This window comes from Phoenix dactylifera, unplaced genomic scaffold, assembly GCF_009389715.1.
Source record: "Phoenix dactylifera cultivar Barhee BC4 unplaced genomic scaffold, palm_55x_up_171113_PBpolish2nd_filt_p 000428F, whole genome shotgun sequence".
Classification (NCBI taxonomy): Eukaryota; Viridiplantae; Streptophyta; class Magnoliopsida; order Arecales; family Arecaceae; genus Phoenix; species Phoenix dactylifera.
Genome location: NW_024067864.1, coordinates 231,312 through 256,456, shown reverse-complemented (window position 1 = coordinate 256,456; position 25,145 = coordinate 231,312). Strand labels below are relative to the sequence as shown.

Sequence of the window (25,145 nt, the reverse complement as noted above, 5' to 3'; positions counted from 1 at the left end):
TTGGCCAAGTACGAAGAGGCTTGGCCAAGTACGAAGAGGCTTGGCCAAGTACGAAGAGGCTTGGCCAAGGCTCGGCCACCCCTCCAGGCGAGGTAGTTGGCCCGGATCTTGAGTTGGACCGTTGCACGACCCTCCTTTGGCATCATCCGGGCACGGGCTCCTCCATGGTTGTGGCATCCGACGGTGGTGCATGAGGGGGGTCCGCAACAGGAGAACGCGCGCGGACGCGCGAGCGGAGAACGCGCGGACGCGCGAGCGGAGAACGCGCGCGGACGCGCGAGCGGAGAACGCGCGGACGCGCGAGCGGAGAACGCGCGCCTGCGCACGATTCCCCGCGTAGGAACCGTGCCCACGCACGATTCCCCGTAGGGAATCGCGCCCGAGCGCGGTTCCCCACGCGGGGCACAGAGTGGCATTAAATGCCACAGAGTGGCATTAAATGCCACTCTGTGGCATTTGATGCGGACGCATCTTTTTTTTAATTGGAAAACGCGCGCGCATTTTCTTTTGTTTTTTTTTTAAAATTTCCGCGCGCGCATGGCCTCGCGCGCGCAAGTGGTGACTGATTAATAATTAAGCTTGCATTATGCAAAGAAAGGATGATTCATATTGCTTACTATGTCCAAATAAAATACATATCTTATTTTTAAAATTAGAAGAAAATGGCGCAGAGGATTTTAGGGCAAGAAATGCTGAACCGGCCGATTCAGCCAGTACCGAATCGGTCCAGTCTTTGATCGGCCTCGTTCGGCGTTAAAAAAAGGTACCGACCCGTACCGGCTAGGCCAAATTTTTTTGAGCTTTTGAATGTATGAACCAGGCCGAACCAGTAGGACCAATTCGGTAGCAGTTCAAACCGATCCAATGGTCGACCGATACCGGTTTTGCGATCCTTGTTTTAGGGTGATCTTCTAGCTCATCAATTGGTGGAGACAGAATTTTGGTCGATTTGGTTTTATCCAACCTACCTCTATATTTTGCACCATTTTCCTAGGTTCCAAATTGGGTAATCAGAATGATTGCTAAGATATTAAGATCCTACTTTTGGAAGGAGGATTTTTCATGTAGGACAACTTGAGGGGAATGGCCTGCTTATATGTCAATGGACCTCATAGAGAAGGAAAGTCATGGAAATATAGACGAGTATAGAAGAGTAGAGAAAAGAAGACATTAAAGAGAGAGGAGAGAATGAGAGGAAAACAAGACAGAGAGATAGGAGAGAAAGCAACTCTATTCAATACAAGACGGAACTGCTTGGTTTGGGGCCCACCGAACTGCTTGGTTTGGGGCCTACCAAACCGAACAAGTGGGGAACTAGGTCGATTTGCCGGTTCAGTTCGGGACTTGGGCTAAACCGGTTTGAACTGAGCAGAACTGCCCAACTCTATTCAATACCAACCAAGGTTCGCCATCTTCGTACCAGACCCCGTATCGGTGCCACATTAGCACTGTATCAGTATAGTACAGTATAGAGTCTACCAGGTACTAGTACTGAACCGATTTAGTATAAATATGCCTCGCACCGCCCGGTTCGGGTCGATATGGCGAACCATTGTACCAACCAATAACTAGAGCAAGAAAAAGTATTGGGAGCCTATCTTGGTACCGGGTACATATTGTACTATAAGAATTGTATCACATTGAACCAGTCACTTTTGAAATGATTGCCTTATACTAGTTTTGTGACTTTGAGAGGGATGAAAGAGGAGAAACAAATTTTCGTTCTTAACAATAAACTAACATACAATACACAATTCAAGTCTATCTTCCTTAGCTATTCATACTTCATAGACTATATTTAAAGCCTACTAAAAAATTAAAAAAAAAGTAACTTGGGGACCTAGTAACTTAATGGCTAAGTTACTTAAAGGTCAAGTAAACTAATATCCATGACTTTCATTAAATAATAAAAAATAAACTTGATATATTGATCAATTTTGGATTGCCAAACAACTTTGATGCTCCAATATGTTTCGTTAACGCTCCTAGCAGCTTGTAAGGTGATAAATCATCATACTACAAAATTTGATAAATGAGCCAAGCCCTTGTCTCCATTATACAGTTCCATTGCATGGATCTTGTCCTTGAGATCTTAACATCACTTGGGTGCTTGATCCATGTTTTCCTTTTCTTATTTTTCTTCGTTTTTTCCTTGGGTGTTCCAATGCATTTATATCTTGAAAAACAGTTGGGAGCCCAGTTTTAGCCATTGGAGAGGTTGAACTAGCCATTAGAAGAGAAAAGAATCATTTTGATTTTACAAAAAAGGTAGCTATTATAGTTGTTAGACGCAGACGAGTCTACTCAACTTCTTCAGGGGTCAACTTGACTTCTTTAGGGCTCAACTCCTCTTTTTCAGGGGTCAACTCGAGAAAGCGCTTATTTTTAATGCGTTGCCTTTTGCCTGTGGTTATTGTGAGGTCAACTAATCTAGTCTTTGAGGTTGACTTGTCCATGATTGGGGCCAACTCGTTATCCTCCAAGGACGACTCACGAAAGAGCTGAATTAATCAGCTTTTGATCTTTTGCCTATGACCATTCTGGGGTTGACTCTTGTTATACAGGGGTCGGCCCATGGTCTTCAGGGGTCGACTTGGCTAACCAGAGGTCGACTCGTGAAAGCATGCCAGTCTTTGTTAATATGTTGGGGTAAACTCTTGTTCTTCTAGAATTGACTCCTGAAACTGCCCAAAATTAGGTCTTTTGGTTTAAATTGTGGACATTCATGGATCGGCTCCTAGTGTTCTTAGGGTCCACTCTTATATCGGTCTTCATAAATTTGAGTTACATTCTTCCACCTTAAGTATTTTAAATTGATATAATCTTGGTTTCTTGTGAGCATTTTTGCACACTCTAAACATGCGATTAATCATTAATGAACTTTTTACTCAAATTATTTGTATCATCAAAATGAAGTCTTTTGGGTCAACAGGGAGGGATCCAATTCAACATTAAATCAGTGCAAACAGGGTAGTTCATGCCGGTTCAGCTCCGAGCCACTTGGTTTGGAGCGCCATGCACTAGTTCGGGTGCTCAATTTTATGGCCAAACCGACTCGGTTTCTTGGCATTTCAGTTCGGGGTGGTACGGAATACTATGCTCTATACAGCTTGACTCAATTCAGATCATCCAATGAACAAAAAGTGAGGCGGCCACGGGATACCATGGCAGGGTCAGTTTTGTCAAGGAAAAATATGGGGAAAAGAAAGTTTGGTTACTTTTGAGTCCAAATTCAAGCCAAATAAAGTATAACCCCTCCCTATTCTTCTTTGATAACTTTGACTTCTATTAGCTTGAAACGATGCCTCATTTTCTACGTCGAAATTTTGATATCATAAGTTATCTAATTAATATTCATGAACTTGTATTTACATGTTCCAACTTGAAATTCATTATAAATCATTTTGCAATAGAGTTTTTGTTTTCATTGGACATATCTAATGAATGTTTCATAATGACATATGAGATTCTGTATTTGTAAAAATTATGACATACTTGGAAACTATATCTAGACCTATGGTTAGCTGGTACATTTTCACCTCATTCAAATCATCAATTACAAGGCATTTAGACATCTAACCAAGTATATGTTGGCCTGTACAAATTATTGATGATAATATGTGCCAACCTCCTACTCGGTGCTATATACCAACCTCATTTGAACTATCATCTATCAATGACGATATGTGGAGGCTTTTAGCCATGTGGACATTGAGGATATCTACGGGCTTATTCAAGTTATCGTATGTGTGTGTGTGGCCTAGTCTGCATTAACAATAAGAATATATGTAGCCATTAGGATATATTTGAAGTGTTATTCTATGTCAATTATATAAGCTCTTTTCCTAGAATTATGTGTCCTGATCATCAAACAATATCTCAATTCCTACTAGCAATTCTGATTTTCTTAATTCATTATAAAATTAATTGTTTAAACCTCTGCTTGAACTTTATTGTGATAATTCTTCATGGTAGATATTTATATTTTCTATTATACAGGTCATTTATTCTCAATGCAAATTTAAACCCATCTTACAGTGATTGGTGATAACTTTGGTGAACCCATTCTGAACGAAGTGTACTAGGTTCTTTATTGGTTTTATGATTGTTGTTTCTGTTTCATGGATATAGTAGTTTAGTATCATGTAGTACTGTATCTTTTGAAGTTATAGGATTATGTATAATAGGCTAGGATTAAACTATTGTAACTTTATTTTATCAAAATAACATCTGTACTTGGTAATATGCTTTTAGTTTATCCTTTAGAGAATCTGAACATATAGTTTGTTTAAGGATGGTTCAATCTTAATGTTACTTTTGCATCACGGAAAATGTGTCAGGACAAACACTCATTAGTCCAGTATCTGGAAATGTTGCTACCATCTTGTAGTCACCATATACAAATTGCAGGGAAATGACTCAAACATGCCTCAAAATGTCACTAATTGTCTAAAGAAACAACTAAAATTTTCTTATGGCTGCTATATATTAGCACCATGTTACACATCTTACGCAAATGCATATTACATCCAGTATGCACAGAAAAAAATGTCTTTTAATTGATGTCTCAGCCCTCAAGTATCATGAACAAAAAATCAATGCTTCATTAGGGCATCACATCCAGCATATTGGATAGATCATATATCTATTGAACATTGCAATTTTTATTTTGAAACTTGATACATCCGAATTGAAGTGATATGGAGAATATAAATTGTAACTTTCTAGGTATTGTTTTCCCATGTGTGGAAGGTATGCCCAAACAAATGTTGACTCCTAGTACAAGGAACTATTGACATAATTAAAAATCATTAGCAGAAAAACCTGTGGAAAATTCTTGATAGTTTGGCAAGCATGGCGCTGAATAAACTTGGCTGATGCAAGATTTTAGTCATGGACATGAAAGAATGTGCTCGTACCATTGAACTCCATATTTCAGCATGCTAAGTTTTACATGATCTGGGACTTCATGATATCCTTAATATGAAAAGACTAGTATATTAATTGAGAGAGCATTGAAACTAAGGTTCACCGTCTCGGTACTGAACCGCATACTGGTGCCACACTAGCATAGTGTTGGTATGGTACGGTACGGAATTTTTTTAGCATATCAAGTATCGGTACGCCACCCGTACCAGATACTGGTACGAAACCAGTACGTTACGATACGCCTGCAGGAAAATTTTTTCTATCATCAAAAAAAGCAATAAAGAAAAAGTAATTTGAGTCCATCTTCGTAGTAATAACCATAGTTCATTCCAAAATCCCAGTTTCATGGATCAGCGAGTATAAGCTACAGGATAAGCTTAGAGAAATGTTTCTGTCCGTTTGAACTCTTGAGCAGGAGCTTCCGCAGGAGAACAGAATAGGCATCCATTAGCTCTGTCCCTTCGCGATCTAGTGGCCGGTGAATCACTGATCAAAGAGCGAGCAGCCGCCAGGTTTAATGATTTTGTCAGCATACCATGATTGAAACTAAAAATCTTGTACCGCCCCGACCACCCAGTTCAGGGCGTACTGAGCCATTCTGGGGTCGGACCGACACAGTTCCACCTCTTGGTTCGAAAAATCCAGTAAAGCAGGGGAGAGAAAGAACGAGAGAGAGAAAAAGAAAGAGAGGGAGAGGGAGAGGGAGAGGGAGGGGGAGAGAGAGGGGCTAGGCGAGGGGGGAGAGGGAGGGATTTCAAGCCCTCGTGCCGACTTCACTTAAACAAAATTTCAAGAAAAAAATAAGTTGGATCTCTATTACGTCAAAAACAGGGGCTCCGTGTTTGTTATCATGCGGTTGGAGGAGAGGGGTCTCAAAGGCCCTCTCTCCCTCTCAGCCTCTCTCTCTCCCCTCCCTTCCTCTTGCTCTCCCTCCCTCCCCTCCTCTCACTCTCCCTGCCTCCCTCTCTCTCTCTCTTTTCAACAAAATAAGGGCTTCATCCTTGTTTCCATGCAGCCGAAGGAGAGAGGGCTCAAAAAGCCTCTCCCTCCCTCTCTCGCCTCTCTCTCCCTCACTTCCTCCCTCTCCCTCTCCCTCCCTCCCTCTCTATTCTTTTCTCTTTCCTTCCCCCCCTCCTCCACCATCTCTAGCTGTGTCAGTACATGCTCGAAATAGAACAACACGGTACCTACCGTAGCATAGTGCCGAGCAACCAGCACGGTCCTGTTACTAGCCCACACACCTTGATTGAAACAAATTCTGTCGAGATCAATTCAAATGGTTCTGAATCTGCCATGCAAAACAGTTACATGTGCGATGGTAATGTTCAATAACATGTTTGTTTGATATATTTAACATGCTATATTTTTTTAAGAAATATGAATTAAAACTTGCAATGAAATGTTCACTTTAAGTCCATGAATCATTAAGAAATCATATCAATAAATGCTTTCATCAACATATCCTTGTGTACTTTGGAGTAACAATGCATTAGTTTATACAAATGTGTGCAATACTTAATACTTCATGCAAGCAAACATAGGCATGATTAACCTTATAAAACTAGTTCATCTATGTATGGCATGTGCTATAGACATCATATATCAGATTGCCTACCATGATTTCATATATCAGGTCATTACTAAGTGTGTTATTCTATACATTCAACACTTCCCGTGAAGAAGAAAGTCTCATAGACATTGGATATGGAGGGATAATATAGTGCATATTAACCAAAGGATAATGCTAACGGCGCAATTACAATATACTATCATCAACAGCAACAAGAATAATATATTCACCCAAAAAATAACTGTATTTTATGTCTAAGCCACAAATTATTATAACAGTAGCATCTCCTACACTAAAATACAGAGCATAAAACAGGAAATTATGAGAACAGAAGGAACAAGATATGTCCATACCCTGGAGTATGTTCTGGTAAAATAATCCTACATCCAAAAATTGTCAAGGTGAAACCATTTGGCGTTGGCACCGGAACTGACTGGGATGAACTATTAACAAAATGTGGTAACTGGAAGGATGATCCTGATGGTGGCCACTTGCAAACAGATACCAAAGTAACTGTTGCTGCTATACCAAGAGTAACTGCTAATTTTGCCAGGAATGATGTCCTTAAATTGTTGTTATTTACTTCTAAACCTTCAAGCATCTGACTTATATCATCCCCTTCACTTGAAGGATTTACTCCAGATGTTGAAGCCTTGGCACTCCCAGCATAAAAATGCCAAAAGCTCTCCATGCTGGATATGCAAAAAGAAATGTCAGATATCAATACAACAGCTAATTTGATATATTCACAATACTAGCATGGAACCATCCCAAACATTAGATTACTGAAAGAAAATGGTTCAGACATTGCAAGGAAGTTTTGACTAGACAAACCCAGACATCTAGCATGCAGCAACTTTTGAAATTAATTTACCATTTAGACTATCTGATAAAATGCAAGAAATCCTCACTACCAAGTCACGTTCAGACACAAGTCAAGCAATATAGGAAACCGCAAATAAATAATTAGGCCAGGATCAAGGCATGCGGAGCTAACAGAACCGACGCACCGGTGGAGACCGGTACCGGCTGGAATTGGTACCGAACCGGCCAACCGCAAAAAAAAAAAGAAAATACGCGACGCGCGCATTCGCGTTTTAGCCACATAGTGGCATTAAATGCTACTCTGTGGCATTAAATGCCCACGCGGGGCCGCGTGGGCTCGCTGCCCGCGCGGGCAAACGCGCTCTTTTTATCTTTTCTTTTTTTTCCCTTCTTTCTTCCTCCTTCTCGAACTCTCTTCCTCTCCTTTCTTCCCCTCTCTCCTCTCTTCTCCTCTCTTTTCCTCCTCCCACGAGCAAAGAAGGGGCCGGAACCGCGAGCAAAATGGGTGATCCTCGTCGGCCCGAGGGAGGAGGTCGGCCCAAGGCCCGGTGCGACAGGTAGGCTTCTTCTCTTCTTTCTCTTCTCCTCTTTTTCTTCTTCCTCTTCTTCTTCCTCTTCTTTCTTCCTCTTTTTTCCTCTTCTTCCTCTTCTTCTTCTCCGGTGCCGGTACCGGGCTTGTACCGGTTCGCACTGGCACCAGGTTGTACCGATGCGAACCGCACCGGTTTCCACCAGTACGGGCAAGGAGTCGTTCGGTTCCGACCCCAAAAGGTTCGGAACCGAATTCTATGGTTGTACCATACCGGTGCTGGCCGGTACCAGTACGGTACAGGCTGAATTGTCGGTTCCAAACGGTTCAACAGACCTTGTCTGCATGGCAACTTAGATTATTGCCTCCTCGTCATTTGGAGCGGACGCTTTCTCTAACTCTTTGGAGTGATAGAAAGATGGCTCTTCCGCTCGACGGTCCACCTCCGCCTTCTTCTTGAAAATCCTCTCCTTTACTGCTTTAAAATCAACAAACTGCTTCTTCATCAGTTGTCGAGCCTTGTATAGGCATTTTCAGGCATATAGATACATCGAAAAAATTACCAACTATATGCTACTTCAAACTGGTTATCCCTCCTCTCTTAAACACTGTGTTGCACTAGTTATACTTCTAATGGTCCGGTCTGATAGCATTTGCCCATGATCCCAGCCAATGTCATACTCTGGGTCTTTTTTTCTTTGATGACTCCATTCCTGCATATTTATCAAGTACGTTAATTTATCAATTATTTAAAAAATAAAAAATAATTTACGATAAAAATAATTTTTTATCTCAAAAAATATATCAAATTTATCTAATACATACTCTAATTTATATATATAAAATAATTTTTAAATTTAAAAATATGTTTAAATATCATAAATTTAAAAAACTATGATTTTTATCTCAAAAATTACTTCTGAATTATGTAATATGTATTATTAATTTTTTACAATTTTTGGTACTATTTATATATTTTTAATTATTTTTTAATTTAAAAATAACTTTTAAATATTAATATTTTAAAAAATTAATTTCAGTTCAGATCCATGTAGAACCAACAATGGATGCTATATATTATTTTTTTAAGCCCTCGGACATACATCAAAGGCTACTTATTTCTCAATTTTTTTTAAATTTAGGCCTAGACCACTATGCACATGATCGCATCAAAACATAAATGAATAGATACCAAATTTTTATGAAGAGTAGCTTGAATGTTCCTAAATATGTTTCTAATTTTACAGTATTTTTAATTTTTATTAATTTAAAAAAATATTCTTTAATCTAAAAATATATTTTAATTTTACAAATTATATATAATCCAAAATTTAAAAATTTTATGCCAGCATGTGGATCATCCATAGATCTACAACGTATAAAAAAAATGTCCAAATCGAAAATTTTGGCATGCTCTTCACTTATTTTGCAATTTTTTAGCGATTTTTCAAGCCCCCACCTCCCAAAAAAGAGAGAATGAGGTAATAAAAGGAAGCACACCTTATTTAGCCTTGGCTCTTCCTTCTAATAGCCTGAATCGGTATTTTTTTGGAGTATTCGAAAAGAAAAAGTGGCCGAGAGAGCAAAATAGCTTTCAAACTGTTGTTGGACACTCGATGCTTTAAAAAGCATTAGGTATAGTCTACAGTTTTAACCCGGTTTGAAATCGGGTTGACTCGGTGCGAACCTACTAGTTCGCACCGAGTCTGCACCGAACCGACCAGTTCCGGCCGGTTCGGGCACTTAGCGGCAGGTACCAGTCGGTAAGAAAACGGTTTCGGCCAGTTCTGTATGGGTTCTAGCCGCGTAATAGGCGAACCAACCCGATTTTGCACTAGGTCGGTTCGGCATTACCCAAATCGGACGGTTCGACCCGATTCGGCAGTCCTTGGACATACGTATCACACGCTATTTACATGGCTCCGATCACAATTCACTTGTTAAAGGAGAAAAGAAATCAGAAAAATACGAGAGTAGAGAAAAAGGAAGGGCTAGGACTTGGCATACCTATTTTCTTTTTGCCTCCAAGGCTTCTTTCTGGAGTCATGCTTGTTACCGGCTCCACTACTCCCACAGCCCACTTTTTCTTCTATGGGCAAACAAGTGGAAATAATCCAACAATCTCTCTCAACTAAAGAAGATAGTCCTAGCAAATCTATTAGCAAGCATGCCCATTATTATTGCTGCCATGGGAGGCATTAGGCATGAACATAGGAGTCCTAATAGTCTTTTGGTATTTTTAAAGAGTTGAATAGGGATTTCTAGTGAGTCAAAAGAGGAGAAAAGAGATATCTGAAACCATGTAAGGAAAGTCAGGTTTAATTGAGCTGCAATTATATTTCGATCCACCAAGGGGCAAGAAAGTTGAGCTTTATGTTGGAGAAATTTCAAGTTTGCCCTCAATGGTTTGATTCAAAAACAAAATTTATTTCTAACTATTTAGTTTGTGCATGTCTCTTTACATATATATCCTTAACAATGGCACATGAGACATTGGTTGTTAGTCAAGTCAGGGTTGTCTTGCAAAACCTTGAGGATGAAATAAAATTCACAAACAATAAGACTCTAATTCATCAATTAGATTTGTTGGTGAAATAATTCATTAATTAATTAGAATTTTTCTAAGCAAGCAATTGTAACCCATATATATGTATATGTATATGTGTGTGTAAATATGGTTGATGATAGTAAGACTTTGAAAGGATTAGTTTTCTTCATCCAAAAACATCAATGAGTTAACGCTATGACATTTTCTTCTGTGCAAAGATTTTCAAAAAAGCATAGCTTGATTGTATATTGTCACAGGACCTTGACAGCTAAGGAATTATAGGAACAGGAAAGAGACTATTAAGAGGTAGCAATAGAACTAGAGAATAAAGCATGGAGAGTTCCATTGGAAAAATTCACAGCATGAATAAAGCCAATGTTCTTGAAGAAGATATCACAAATGCACAGCTGCACTGCTCAAAATAAAATCGACAAGAGAGCTTAATATAAAAATCGTTCTAAATTGCTGGACGCTAAAGATGCAAGATTTTCCATCATCATTATAGACTAAGCAGCTATATCACATGGATGGTTGATATTTGGTGCTGACTCATGTGAAAAAAGGATTTCTGATATTGATCCCTTACAGTTACACAAGGACCATTCCAACTTACATCTAAATCATATTACGATCATAACATGTAGGTCATTCCTCTGATTTTGATATCATGTCCAAGGTCAATCCATTAATTGTTAGCGAACAATGTCTAATTGATGGGACAAAACAAGTAAACCCCATGAATTCATTTACCAATGAAAATGAAAATAAAAGTAATTATGCGTAAATTTTCAATCAAGAACAACAAAGCCAAGCAAAATAAGCTGAAACAGATCAAGACAACCAGAAGTCATGAAATGAATGAACGGAAGAAAGTACCGTAGGCTACCGGAGAGGGAGCAACGAGAGATAGCAACGCCAGAGAAGCTTCCTCGTTTGCCCGTTCTTGAGACGGTACTTGTCACAGTGGGAGGTGAGCGAATTGGGGGTGGTAAGAGGGATCGGCGGGATGAGGCCTTAGCCAGAACACTAGCAGCAGGAGGAGAAGCCCGTAAAGCCATTTACTCTCTCTCTCTCTCTCTCTGCGTTGTTCTGCTGAGAGTTTATGGAGCCATAAATGTATGTGTGGGCACGGGTTGCGGGAGCCACAGATTCCCAAGCACCTCGAATCTCGCAGGCATAAACCAGCACAGACCAGGCATTCCGTCGTGAATCTTCAAGCTTCAAACGAGCGGCGGATGAGCGGCCGCTCACGGCAATCCGATTGACGGCCACGAAATCGAGACGTGGTCCTGTTTTGGCAAAATGAGAATATGCTGCGGCTTCCGAAGGATGCTGTCCTCCCAGGTGGCAGCTGCTCCAACCGGAGTTCGCGGGGACTTCCTGCCATACAGCTGTACAAAATATATAAAAAATCGGAAGAAAAATCAGGCCTAACGAAGAAAAAGAGATTTCCACTTTTTCTAGGGCCAACGTCGCACCAAGGAGACGCTTAAAAGCTGTATGCTTATCGTCCAAATGTACCGACAAATATCCTTAATATTGTAAAAGACAGTGGTTAACTAAATTTTTTCACCAGTATTTTTTAATATAGTACTATTTTTTGTGGTTAACTTAAATTTTGACAGCATGGTTTACGTCATTTAAAAGCCAACCAACGGAGTGGTATTGCCGTCTTTTTACCTTCTGAAAGCATGCATGTCTGCCGGGTAGTTCTAAATACACCCCCCCCCCGATTGCTCAGGACACCCCCCAAAAATTAAAAAAAAATTAAATACTCTCTACACCCCCCCAATTGCTAAGGACACCCCTAAAAAATTAAAAAATCCTAAATTACCCTTCACCCTCCCCACCCCCTCACCTAAATTGCTCTCTACACCCCCCAAACCCCCCCCCAAAACCCCGCTCTTCCCCTCCAAAACTCCACTCCAGCCGGCTTCTCCCTTCCGCCCAAAAAACTTCGCCTCAAGCACCTCAAGCACCTCGCCGGCGGCCAAACCCCCTCCGTCTCCCCCTTCTCCCTCGCCCAAAACCTCCCCGTTCCCCCTTCTCCCTCTCGTCGCCGGCATTCTCCCCTTCTCCCTCTCGTCGCCGGCATTCTCCCGGAACCACCTCCCCGGCCATCTCCCGAGCAACGAGCACCTCGCCGGCGCCTCCACGACCACGTCGAGGTAGCTCCCCGCCCCCCCGCCTCCAGTGCTCCGTTCGGCACTGGATCGCCCTTCTGTTCGGCTGAACAGTGCCGAACAGAAGCCCTCTGTTCGGCAACACTCAACCGAACAGAAGCCTTCTGTTCGGCTGCACGGTGCCGAACAGAAGCCTTCTGTTCGGCTGCACAGTGCCGAACAGAATGGTTCTGTCCGGCTCTGAGCAGCCGAACAGAAGCCTTCTGTTCGGCTCTGTGCAGCCGAACAGAAGCCTTCTGTTCGGCTCTGTGCAGCCGAACAGAAGCCTTCTGTTCGGCACTGTGCAGCCGAACAGAAGGCTTCTGGTGCCAAATCGCGTGCCGTGCTGAATTTTGTGCCGAACATTTATGTATGCAATTGAATTATTTTCTTTGATATAGCCTAACATTGAATTTCTATATTTTCAGACATGGATCCCCGTCCCGCCAGAGTTAGACCTACGGCGTCAGCTAGGAGACGTCGTGCTAGGATTGCTTCTCCCGAGCCTGCTCATATGCCATCGGACTCTCCTGAGTCAGAGCATGATGATATGCCCGCTAGGGGCGAAGACGATGAGTCCGTTGGACCATGTCCAGGAGGTCCAGAGGATGAGTCCGTCCTGATCAGTTTCAGGACGCATATAGCAGCTTCCATCTGGAGGCAACAGGTATTGTTTATTTGTTATAGCATTATATTTTGTTTATTGATGTTTTATAAAGTAGTAGTAATTATACATTTATATTACAGGAACGAGCTCCACTAAAGTGCATGAACCATACTGCTAAGGTTGGTGAATGGAAGTGGTGGTCTTCAAACCAACCAAATACCAGGTTCAGAGCACTATTGAGGCAGTCGGGCCTCGTAGAGTTAGTACAGTGCTCTTATCGATTCATCGATAAGATTCTGATTTCGGGCTTCGTAGAGAGATGGCAGCCCGAGACGAACACCTTCCATATACCATTTGGCGAGATCACTATCACGTTGGATGATGTATCCGCCATTTTAGGAATTCCTGTCGCAGGTTCCTCAGTATCAGTTTCTCCTGAGAGGATGAGTGATCGGGATGCTGAGGAGCTACTTGTGGAGTTGTTGGGGGTGTCAGCTGGAGACGCGCGTCAGGAGGTACTGTCATCGCGCGGTCAGTCTGTGAGGATGGAGTGGCTGAGGACTCAGTTTCACTCTGTATCTGATAGAGACAGGCAGCAGAGGATAGAGTGTGCAGCACGAGCCTATTTGTTATTTTTGTTAGGCTGCACACTCTTTGCTGATAAGAGTGGGACCAGGGTGCCTATAGCGTATCTGTGTTTACTGCGGGATCTGGATAGGGTGAGCACATATGCCTGGGGTACAGCTGCCTTAGCATATTTGTATCGGCAGTTGGGGATTGCGTCGAGGTCATCAGTGAGACAGATCAGTGGTTATATGACGCTTCTGCAGGCATGGATTTATGAGCATTTTCCAGCACTCAGTCCTCACCCGTCGCTCGAGTATACTGATGCCAGTCCCCGCGTGCACCGCTGGATGCCCGGTACTCCATCCCGTACCACGATGGACCATTTAGTGGTTCTACGTGAGTAATTGGACCTTTTGAGCATCGATGAGGTACGTATCATATTACCATTTGCTTGTGTTTGTCAGTACTTTTAATATGCGATATAGTATTAAACTAAAATGGACCTTTTGTTTTACAGGTTATTTGGGATCCCCATCATCGGCTTCGGGGAGATCGCCCATATATACCCGTCGCATTTTTTAGTGGCTCCATCAAGTGCCTTGATATCGTAGAACCCTATCATCCAGAAAGGGTTCTTAGACAGTTTGGTCGTATTCAGACCATCCCTCGAGCGCCACTAGCCCCTACGCGAGCCAACAGAGGTTCCACAGCAGGCTCGTACCGGATACATTACTCCTATATGGATCAGCTTTGGGAGCGGTGGGAGGACCACGTGCTGAGCCAGGCGAGCAGGAGCCACCCAGTTACCCGGCCATCAGACAGCGTACCGGGATACATGGAGTGGTATCTCCGTATCACGCACGTTGCAGTTCAGCCTCCTCATCTGCGCTCGAGTACTCATTCTGGAGCTAGGGGAGGTCATGATGATGCTGACATGCACCGGCGGCGTAATGCAGCTGCACTCGGTATCAGTACCGACATTGTACGGATGGGTCCCTCAGAGGCTACGTCACTAGGTGCCGGGCACCTATATGATGCTATTTCTCAGATGCATCAGGTACTTCTGGATGATGAGCCTGGCCCGAGTACAGCACCCTCTCATTCGGATCCAGGACCCTCTCATTCGGACGTACAGCAGTACACGCGTCGACGATGGCGTCATAGGGATTGATGATGGAGCCTTTGTAATCTTTGTAAAGCCTTTGATATTAATGAAAAATATATATTTTTGGTACATTTACGTGTAATCTTTGTAAAGCCTGGCCCGTTCTATTTTACACAAATATAACAGTGCACATAACAATCAATCTAACAATGCGAAGACAGATATTTTTTGATTTATATTGATGATGGAGTTTCACAGTACATGACTCTAAGAGGCCAAAAAAATTTACAACTTTCAAAAATTGTACATATATAAATAATCAATCTAACTCTACTGTCTCGCTAATTATAACATTAGGTGAGATGCTCTCTTTGAACTGTTGAATCCGTGCTTCATATGAATTTTCCCATCCGGTAGCACAAGGAAGATGATATTTTCGCCAGTTGGTCGCTACTGGCGGAACGGGATGTCCCGGCAACAAGAACACCTTCAAAATTAGAAATAAGAAAATATTAATAGCTACAAAATTATAAATAAGCAAAATTAAATAAGCAAAATTAAATATTCGCAAGTGTTGTGAACGTAGTACCTCAACAAAATGATTTCCATTTACGAATCCGATAGCGATATCTTTGCGGGATAGAAGAGGTACTGGCACAGAACGGAGAGGTAGGAAGGTCAGACATTGTTGCAACGAGAGATGGTATAGGACAACATTATAGCAGGATGCTATAAGATGACCCATGTCCGGCATAGTCATCCATCTGTCATATGGTGGACAATCATCATAATATGATAATGCATGAGTGATCTCAGCAATCGTCCCTTCCACACCATATAATGTGCGATAGTGGTCCGAATGACATTGCAACTCTTGCAATAAATCCTTCCTAACACGCACCCAGTCATCTTCTCCAAATCCCAGTAAGTCAGCTATTGCCCTAAATCCGCAATTCCCATCAGCTTTTACATCCTTGATATGCTGGATGTATGGTCTCAAGGCAGAAGGAATAGCATCAATATAGATAATGGGCGTATGTGACTGGGCTCTAGTACGAAAAACCTGCAAATAATATCAAATGATAGAAAATATGTAACAATGGCAGAACATGTCCCGTATCGGCACATCTCGGCACGGCACATCCCGTATCGGCACATCTCGGCACGGCACATCCCGTATCGGCACATCTCGGCACGGCACGTCCCGACATGTCCCGTATCGGCACATCTCGGCACGGCACGTCCCGACATGTCCCGTATCGGCACATGACATACCGGCACGGCACGGACCGTCCCGTAGACGTTGTGATACCTATTGTAAGGAAATAAATATTTGGTACTTACCTTTTGCTTGGGCCGTCTCTTTTGAATCTGAGTAGATGGATTGCGGATGGTAACTTTCTCAACACCAGGTGAATAACTATCCTGTCCAGATAGAACCAACTCAAACGCAGACGGGTCACGTCGAGTAGACGTATCAACCTTCAGTGAAGCGCGCCCACGTGAACCGGTCTTCCGTTTTGCAGGCTCTAAAAGAGGTGTACTATCTGGACTTGCAATCTCTCGTAACTTCTTGATCATCTGCAATTGAGAAGCCCCATCTAACTTCTTGAATCGTAGCGCAATCAAATCTAACTCTGCATCACAACTCAACTGAATTGGCTGCACGGAGGGGGTAGGCAGAATATCAAGTTTCCTCCAATGAGGATCTATGCAGTCGAGAGGAATGGGCCGACCTTCCACCCTGTACCGCGCAATCTGGTGAGCACATGGTATACCATGTGTGCGTCGAATAGCGCACCCACAATTTGAATCATCAAATCCAACTGAATTGGCTCGTTTCGATTGGGCGAGGACATGATTTAACGCACTTATAGATATGAAACCTCGCAACTCTTTGAATTCAGCTGGCTTGAAGTTGTGCTGCACTACCAATAAACTCTTCTCCAATGAGGCTTTAACAGAGCTGTGCTGCAACTCAATCAATCCATGTATTCTAGTCCAAGATGACTCGAAACTTCCTTGGCTTGATCCAAGCTGCTTTTTGAGCTTTGCATGTGCACTCTCGACCCTAGTAAACAAATGAAAGTTAGATATAAGAATTGAGGCAAATTAAAATTAAATGAGTCTTTATTTGTGATACCTATTTGTCGTCACATTTCCGTAGTGCCTGCATGTATCAGTCCACGCCGCAACAAATCTTTTCTTGTATTTGCTCAGCCAAGTATCTGACACATACTGTAGTGCATCTGGATAGGTACCGAACTCTCTCTGCAGTGCACTCCAGCGATCATTATACTCGTCTTCCGTGGAGGACAGCACTAGTACATTCCAACTCATAATAAATTTATCCCATTTCTCCTTCAATTCGAAAATTTTTTTGCACTTGGCCAAAACATTCCTACTAATATGCCATCTACATAATAAATGTCTAGCAGTAGGAAATACTCTATGAATTGCATTCATCAAAGCCAAGTCTCTATCTGTAACAATCAACTCAGGCAAAACATCATCAGCTATGACACTGCGCAATCTCTCTAATGCCCAAGTATAGCTTTCTTCCCCCTCAGAATTTAAGTATACAAAAGCAACTGAAAATGTCATGTCAGTAGATGTCACCCCCACAATCTCTAAGAGCGGAAGACGATACCTATTCGTCTTGTACGTGCAATCCATTATCAACACACGGGGAAATGCACGGAACAAATCAATGCTGCCAGGGTGTGCCCAAAATAAGTCATGCACAACATCCGTATTAGTACAATTCCTATGCCACTCAATATATTTAGCCTCTGATAATTTACCTAATAGATGTTGCATTTCAGACCTCCCGGCTTTCTCTGCAACCTTAAACCGTTGACGTACATTGTAGATAGTCTTGATAGTCGTAACATTGAGGGCATCTCTTTCCTTCAATGTGGATAATATGTCCTTTGGACGAACCAAACTCTTCGACATATCCACTAACAATTCCGTCTCCTGCTCAGATAATCTCCCTGCATATGAGTGCCCCTCCAGATTCTCTGCAGCGGGATGATTGTGCACTCCACATACGACCAGTAATATCCAATCATCCGCAGTATCCAATTTCTTTCCTCTTAATGCAAAAGGGCATCCACACTTCTTTGTCCCACAGGCAGTCTTTATTCGCTTTTCTTTTGTGGTTCGGTACGTCCCACCCCTCTCACAACCTAACGTAATTCTGGATTTCTTAGAAATGGTACCTGCATCGGATGATTTGATTACAACAACAAAACCATTTCGCCTCCCAGCTTCACGACACCAATTACACAAGTCCTCTCTACTCTTGAAGATCTATACATTAAACAATTTATGTAAGTACACAGTTGTAAAAATAGCTCGCTAAACTAATACAAAATTGCACAATATATTATAATACCTCGTAAGTTATAAATTCGCTTGTGTAATCTAGTACAAATTCTGATCCAATTATACTCGATTCGGTTGTAGCATAGCCCTACATATAAAATAATTTATCACCAAGAATTAATGAATCAGAGGATCTGTTCGGCACAAAATTCAGCACGGCACGCGATTTGGCACGAGAAGGCTTCTGTTCGGCTGCAGAGTGCCGAACAGAAGCCTTCTGTTCGGCTTCAGTGTGCCGGACAGAAGCCTTATGTTCGGCACTGTGCAGCCGAACAGAAGCCTTCTGTTCGGTAGAGCGTTGCCGAACAGAAGGCTTCTGTTCGGCACTATGCAGCCGAACAGAAGCCTTTTGTTCGGCGATCCAGTGCCGAACGGAGCACGAACCGTGAAAAAAAAAAAACTTTCGAAACAAGGTGGAACACGTACCTTTGCGGCCGATTCTTCGTCCCAAATCACTAGTTGCTTGTCCATGCTTCGAATGGGGCTTAAATCTCCTTCAAAGATCGCCTAAACGATGTAAATGGATCGAGGGGTTTAAGGGGGGTTTGAGGGGTGGTTTTTTTTTTCCTTTTCAAAACGAAACGGAGGAGGAGACGGAGGAGGAGGAAGGGGGGTGTACTGAGAAAATTTCAAGGGCAATATGGTAATTACACTAAAGGTTAGTTTGGGTATTTTTTTTTTGGTTTTTGGGGGGTGTCCTGAGCAATCGGGGGGGTGTATTTAGAACTCCCCATGTCTGCCCTTGCCAATTTGTAGCTTGGACTGCACCGTGTATTTCGCAGCTATAACTTTCTCATTCAAATTCAAAAGAATAATTTATAACATATTAGAAAATTAATTAGTCATGAGCATTCAATTCCATACGTACTGATTATATATAAGGATGGTAGCCCAATTTATAATGATCCGCTTTAAGCAACTTCTAGCATGATGCGAATGGATTTGGATTATACATGAATCAATATGTCTACATTTATTTATTAAATGAATCGGATTTAGGTTTAGATCTTTGACTGATGTAACTAATTTTGACCCTTTTAATAAATCGGTCACTCACCTATTTAAACATTTAAAACTTGTGTAATCTATTTAAAACCTATCTAACCTATTTTTGTTCCAATTAATCTGATCCGCTTAACCTGTTTAACCCATTTAAATCTATTTAATATGTTAAAAACTCACTTAACATATTGTTTGCAATAAAATCTTCCATTGAGGGGATGGATGGCGTGAGCATCGTCTTTGGCTGGTTTATGCGAGTCTATGTTAACCTAATGAATTGATTTTGATGAGTACAAAATATTTCAGTATGATACTAATGATTTTATGTTCTTCGAGTAGTTAATTTATTTTATAGGGAGCTCAATAAGTTTGAAAGATTAGAGAAGTATAAAGAAGCCTAGAAGAACAAATCTCAAAATTGGAGAAATATTTGAAGTATTTTAGAAGCTTTTATAGCAAAGGAGTTGGTCCCATGTGAAGAAGAATCGATCCCAAACTTGTAGAAGTCGACCCCAAACTTGTAGAAGTCGACCCTAGAAAGCTATAAACAAAAGATAAAGAATAGTGAAAATAAATCATTTGCGAGTCGACCCAAGCAGATCATAAGTTGAACCTTAGTGAGCACGAGTCAATCCCAGAACAAGTTGAGTTGACTCCAAAATGGTCGCAGATGAAAGACAAAATGTAGTAAAAATGAGCACTTTCTCAATTCACCCCTGAAGAAGAAAAGATAACCCCTGAAGTTCACAAGTCAATAAAATTAGAATGGCTCTATTCACTTTCAATAGCTATTTCAGCCTCTCTAATGGCTATAAACAGTTTTCCAATGAATTTTTAAGGTATACATGCATTGGACCACCCAAGGAATTGAAGGAGGAAGAGAAAATAGGTGAAAGAAAAAAAAAAAAGAAGAAACATTAAGTGAGAGCTTTAAATATCACATCTTTCACATTACAAGAGCATTAAGTGCAGATCTTTCAAGCATCCATCAATCCCAACCGCTGCTTCCTCATGTGCCTCAACAAGTCATAATCAGCTCTTCAAGAAGATTTGATTCTTTTCTTGTATACTTTAAATTTCTGTTGTAACAAATTTCAAGGGTTCGAAGTTAGGAAAAAATCCATCTAAACCTTAAATTGGATTATATTATTATCAATCCTAGGGAAGGCATTGATAAGGATGGTTGTAGTTGATTTTTAGAGAAAATCAACTGTGTTGATTGTGAACTCAAGCAAAATAATCAGACAATAATCTTTCGAAAGATTATAATAGAATTTCTAAGAAGGATATCTTTGGACTGGACATAGGTGTTGGGTTTGAGACCAAACCACTATAAATCTTGTGTATGAGTTGTTTGTGCTTGTTTTTATCTTATGCATTTTTTATCACTCGTTTTGTTGTACATACTTAAGTTTATATTAGTTTTACTTAATCATTGTTTAAGTTTGTAAAATATTTTGAAAAACCTAATTCATCCCCCCCACCCCACACACACATGGGTTGCATAGTTGGGCAGCAAATGGTATCGAAGTGTTTAGATTAGTTTTACTTAAGCATTATTTAAGTTTGTAAAATATTGTTGAATGAAAATGAAGATTCTCATTCTAGCTTGCTAGTAGGTAGAATTAGATCCATTAGTGTTGCCCAAGGTGACAAGCCAAGAGGGGGGGGGGGGGGGTGAATTGGTTTTTCAAAATTTTTGCTATCTTACTTTAGTTAATTGATGAGTGAGTGAAATTAGAACAATGCACAATACAAACACACAAGAAGTATAGTGATTCGGTGCTCTCCTAAGCACCTACGTCCACTCCTCAAGCGACCCCTTGGGAATTCACTATGATCCCTCGGATTACAGTTGGATTGTTTTTCGGGCACAATCCAAAAATCTTTACACTTTGGTTTTCCGGAATCACCAATAACCTTTGTTAGTTTTACAGGCTCACCAACGAACCTTCACAATTGGTTTTACAGGTCCACCAATAAACCTATATCGTTGGTTTTGCGGGCTCACCAACAAACCTTTACAAGGTGATTAACAAAAGAAAGAAAAAGGTTGAAGCTCCTAGATGAGCAAATATAATAATTATAAGCTACAAAGAAAAGTTTAGAGAATAGTTATCGCTTGATGAGACTTCTCTTTTCTTTGTCAAGAATGCTTCACTCTTCGAGGGTGGATGGAGCTCTTGATATCTCTTGGAATCTGCTCAACCACTTCCTTTCAACTCTTGAATGAAGCACTTGGATGAAGAAGATTAGGGCACTTGTCTTTCTTGGGTAACCTTTGATCTTTTTGCAAAAGGATATTCTTCTTTGATGAATAGTGTCCCTTTAAATAGTTTTCCTCACCCATTGGACATTCCTCATTGGTCAGATTTCAAAAACTAGCCGTTACTTATTGTTTGGAGGTCAAAAAGTACTTCTGCAGAACTAGCCGTTATGCTTCTGCCCGTGTTTGGGTCGACTCAACTTTTACTGGGGTCGACCCAACTTTCACTTGGGTCAACTCATGCAACATTGGGGTCGACCCTCTCAGGAACCACAGAACCTTGTGTTCAGCCTTCCTTCACTTGGGTCGACTCAACACTTTTTGGGTCGACTCAAGGTTGGGTTGGGTCGACTCAAATTTCACTTGGGTCGACCCTCTAAGAGATTCCAGAGAACTGATTTTTGAATGACATAGCCTTTGGGTCGACTCATGTTCTGTTGGGGTCGACTCAAGGTTGGGTCGACTCAAGTTCCATTTGAGTCAACCCTCTCAGGGATTTCAGAGACTTGTTTTCTTAAAGCTTGAAGATGGGGTCGACTCAACTTTCACTTGGGTCGACCCAAGTACTGTTCATCCGTACCATTTTTGCAGAAGTGTGCCAGATGTTTCCTTGATGTGCCGGGGTCGACTCAATCAAGCTTGGGGTCGACTCAATCTATACTTTGCTGTAACTTAAGGTTAGATTTATCCATATAATCAATGAAATAAACTTTAAACAATTTTGAATATATGTCATGATGGTGCTACATACTCTAAACAATGAAAATTACTATTGTCCACTTAAGAGTACGTTTCACTTGAAACTTTGCCGAATTGGAATTTAGAATTCACTATCCCTTTCCTATTGCAAATTTTATCTCATTATTAATCATCGTATTAATCATCAAAATACCACTATCATCCTCAATCTCCCCCTTTTTGATGATTACAAAATATTGAGTATGATCAAATTGATTCTTATTTTAAAATTAATTTTAGAAGGGCTCAAGTTGCTGAATTTCAGCTTTTCAAATATGAGAGTGAAGTCTCCCCCTATTTCATCCAAATGTTGCCAATTTGAACTTATGGTCTTCTCCCCCTTTCTTTTATACTTGGTTAAAGATGACACTTCAAAAATTTGAGATAATGAAAGAGTTTCAGATTATGTATCGAGGTATGAAAGGTATGTGCCAAAATCTGAAATTCGATTTAAATTTTAGACTTTAACATTTTCATTGTACAAATTGCTCCCCCTTAAATGTATAGTCTTTCCTATTATAATTTTCAACCTTGTTTGTCAACTTATTTCTCTTTCTTTGCTTCTCCTCCTTTTTGTTATCATCAAATAGGTGCATGGTAATAGATAAATAGACACAATAATTAATAAACAGTTCAGTTTCATTGATCAAAATGGAACATTGTAGTACATTAATGCCAAAACAAAACAAATACAATATTCCTCAATCAAAGTACAAAGTACATGATCAATCACAAAATACATATGAGAACTAGATAAATCCTAGGCACTAATACCAAAAGTGCTAACATCAGCCTAGGGGGTATCTAATGGCTGTGATCTAGTCCTCATCCTTCGAGCATATGTGGCGAGGGGAGGTCGGGCCTGATGGGACTGAGTCTGACGTGGAGCTCGGTGAGCTGGATGACTCTATGCCGAAATCTCTGACTCAGCTGCCTGGGGCACAGATGGTCCATGAACCTCTCTCTCTCTCCGTAGAGCTCCTACCTGCTCTCTAAGATCGCTAATCTCAGCAGTCATAATATCCAATCTGCTCGTCAATCCACCAGTGATAGTCCTCGCCTGAGCTGTCATAAGCTCAGTCATCCTACTCCAAAACTCATCTGTGTATCCCGCGGGAACAGATGACGAAGGTCCAGCCTCTGAAGGTGCTGTAGGATGATCCTCAGGCTCCTCATCCTCAGGGATGGGATCTCTAATCTCTGGTGCATCACCCTCTGATACAGCATGAATCCCAGCTCCTGCACGCACCCACTGCCCGTTCACCTTCTCATTCCCCATGCGAATAAGGGATCGTGCAGTGTATGTGTCAGTAAATAGTAGATGCCTGGAGATCTCTCCCTTTACTGATATATCATGCTGTCGGAAGATCAGGGTGAGTATCATACCATAAGGCAGGGATACTCTCGAGTTGCATATGACCTTTCTCATCTGCCTAAGCATCATAGCTGGGAGGTTCAGGGGAATGCCCTGAACAATGTGCTCCATGACGACCAGGTCTCGCTCAGAAATGAGATCAAATCTTCCACTTTTCGGAAACAAAATCCGACCTATGAAGTTGTGCAACAACCTCATCTCAGCTGAAAGAGAGCTTGCTATTACATTTTCGGAATAGTCGAAATCATCATTCTCAAGAATCAACTGTAGAGCTCTCAACTTATTTTCAGGTCCTTCGCAGGGGAGATGAAGCAACTCACTCAAACTTTCTTCGGAAACCCTAACCCTTACTCCTCGGACTTCAGATATAAGCCCTCCCATTCCAGATTTCAGGAAGGCATAGAACTCACGAACTAACCCTAGGTAGATCACCACATAGCAAAGATACTCCCATCCTTGCCTTCGGATCCAATCACCCAACCGGAACCCTTCTTGATCCAAAAACTCGGAGTGGATCCTTTTTTCCGTGGTAACCGGTCTCCCCACAAATTTTGCAAGTTGGACTGAAGGGGATGGAGGAGGAGGAGGCTCTACATGTGTCTCACCTTGTGGAGGCATTGTAAAAAGCTCTGTAGCATTTCTATCAACACGGGTGGTCCGTGAAACCCTCCCGGATCGCTTGGCTATGGCTCTCTTGGGTCCCATTTCTTCAAGATTTTGATCTAACGGCTTTGGGAAGCTTTCTTCTACTGTTTGGAGATGATTGGAGGAGATTTGAGAGTGGAAAATAGGGTTTTTGGAAGAGGACAAAGTGAAAACAGTGCCCTAGATTGCTCACGGGTCTCCCTTTTAACAGGGGGGTCCCGTCGTTGGGTCGACCCTAGATTTTTCTTGGGTCGACTCAACGTTGGGTCGACCCCATTCTGGGGTAGGTCGACCCAAGTTCAGAAATTTTTCCTTCTCTTCCTTTTTCCTTTCAAAAAAATTTTTCTTTTCTTCCAATTCTTACAAATTCTTACTGGGACAATGATACATTAGTAAGGAATCTATAGATGACTAGTTTGATTAATGTTTTATAGGTTTTTAGAAATGGAAGGAGAGTATCATGAGACATCTTGCTCCTTTGTATATCTCCTTAATCAAAAGGATCACATATGCCTAATTCCCTCCTAAGCATGCAAAATCTATCTTCACTCAAAGGTTTTGTGAATTTGTCAGCTAATTGTTTGTCAGTACATACATGCTTAATACATATGTTCCCATTTTGCATATGATCTCTAATAAAATGATATCTTATTTCAATGTGTTTGACTTTAGAGTGCTGAACCGGATTTTTAGTAAGGTTGATGGCACTAGTATTATCACACTTTATAAGAATGTTATCTAGTTTAATTCCATAGTCCTCTAGTTGTTGTTTAAGCCATAATACTCGAGCACAACAACTGCCGGCGGCTATATATTCGGCTTCAGCCGTTGATAGTGCTACTGAATTCTACTTTTTGCTAAACCATGATACTAAATTATTTCCTAAA

At 41.3% G+C, this 25,145-nt stretch overlaps 1 protein-coding gene across 3 annotated transcripts in view; it reads right to left on the bottom strand.

The window, feature by feature from the left end:
• The window catches only part of LOC103697102, a 78,389-nt gene extending 66,735 nt beyond the window's left edge, over positions 1-11,654 (bottom strand). Inside the window, exons 1-2 of one of the 3 annotated variants that reach the window (XM_039118839.1) lie at positions 11,278-11,654; positions 6,853-7,191 (exon numbers count right to left, since the gene is read on the bottom strand). In XM_039118839.1, coding sequence (XP_038974767.1) covers positions 6,853-7,191; positions 11,278-11,459 — 521 coding nt within the window. In that variant the 5' untranslated portion in view covers positions 11,460-11,654. The remainder of the gene's footprint in view (positions 1-6,852; positions 7,192-11,277) is intronic. The other 2 variants (XM_039118838.1, XM_039118837.1) reach the window with 2 other exon arrangements.
• Positions 11,655-25,145: the final 13,491 nt, after the last annotated feature.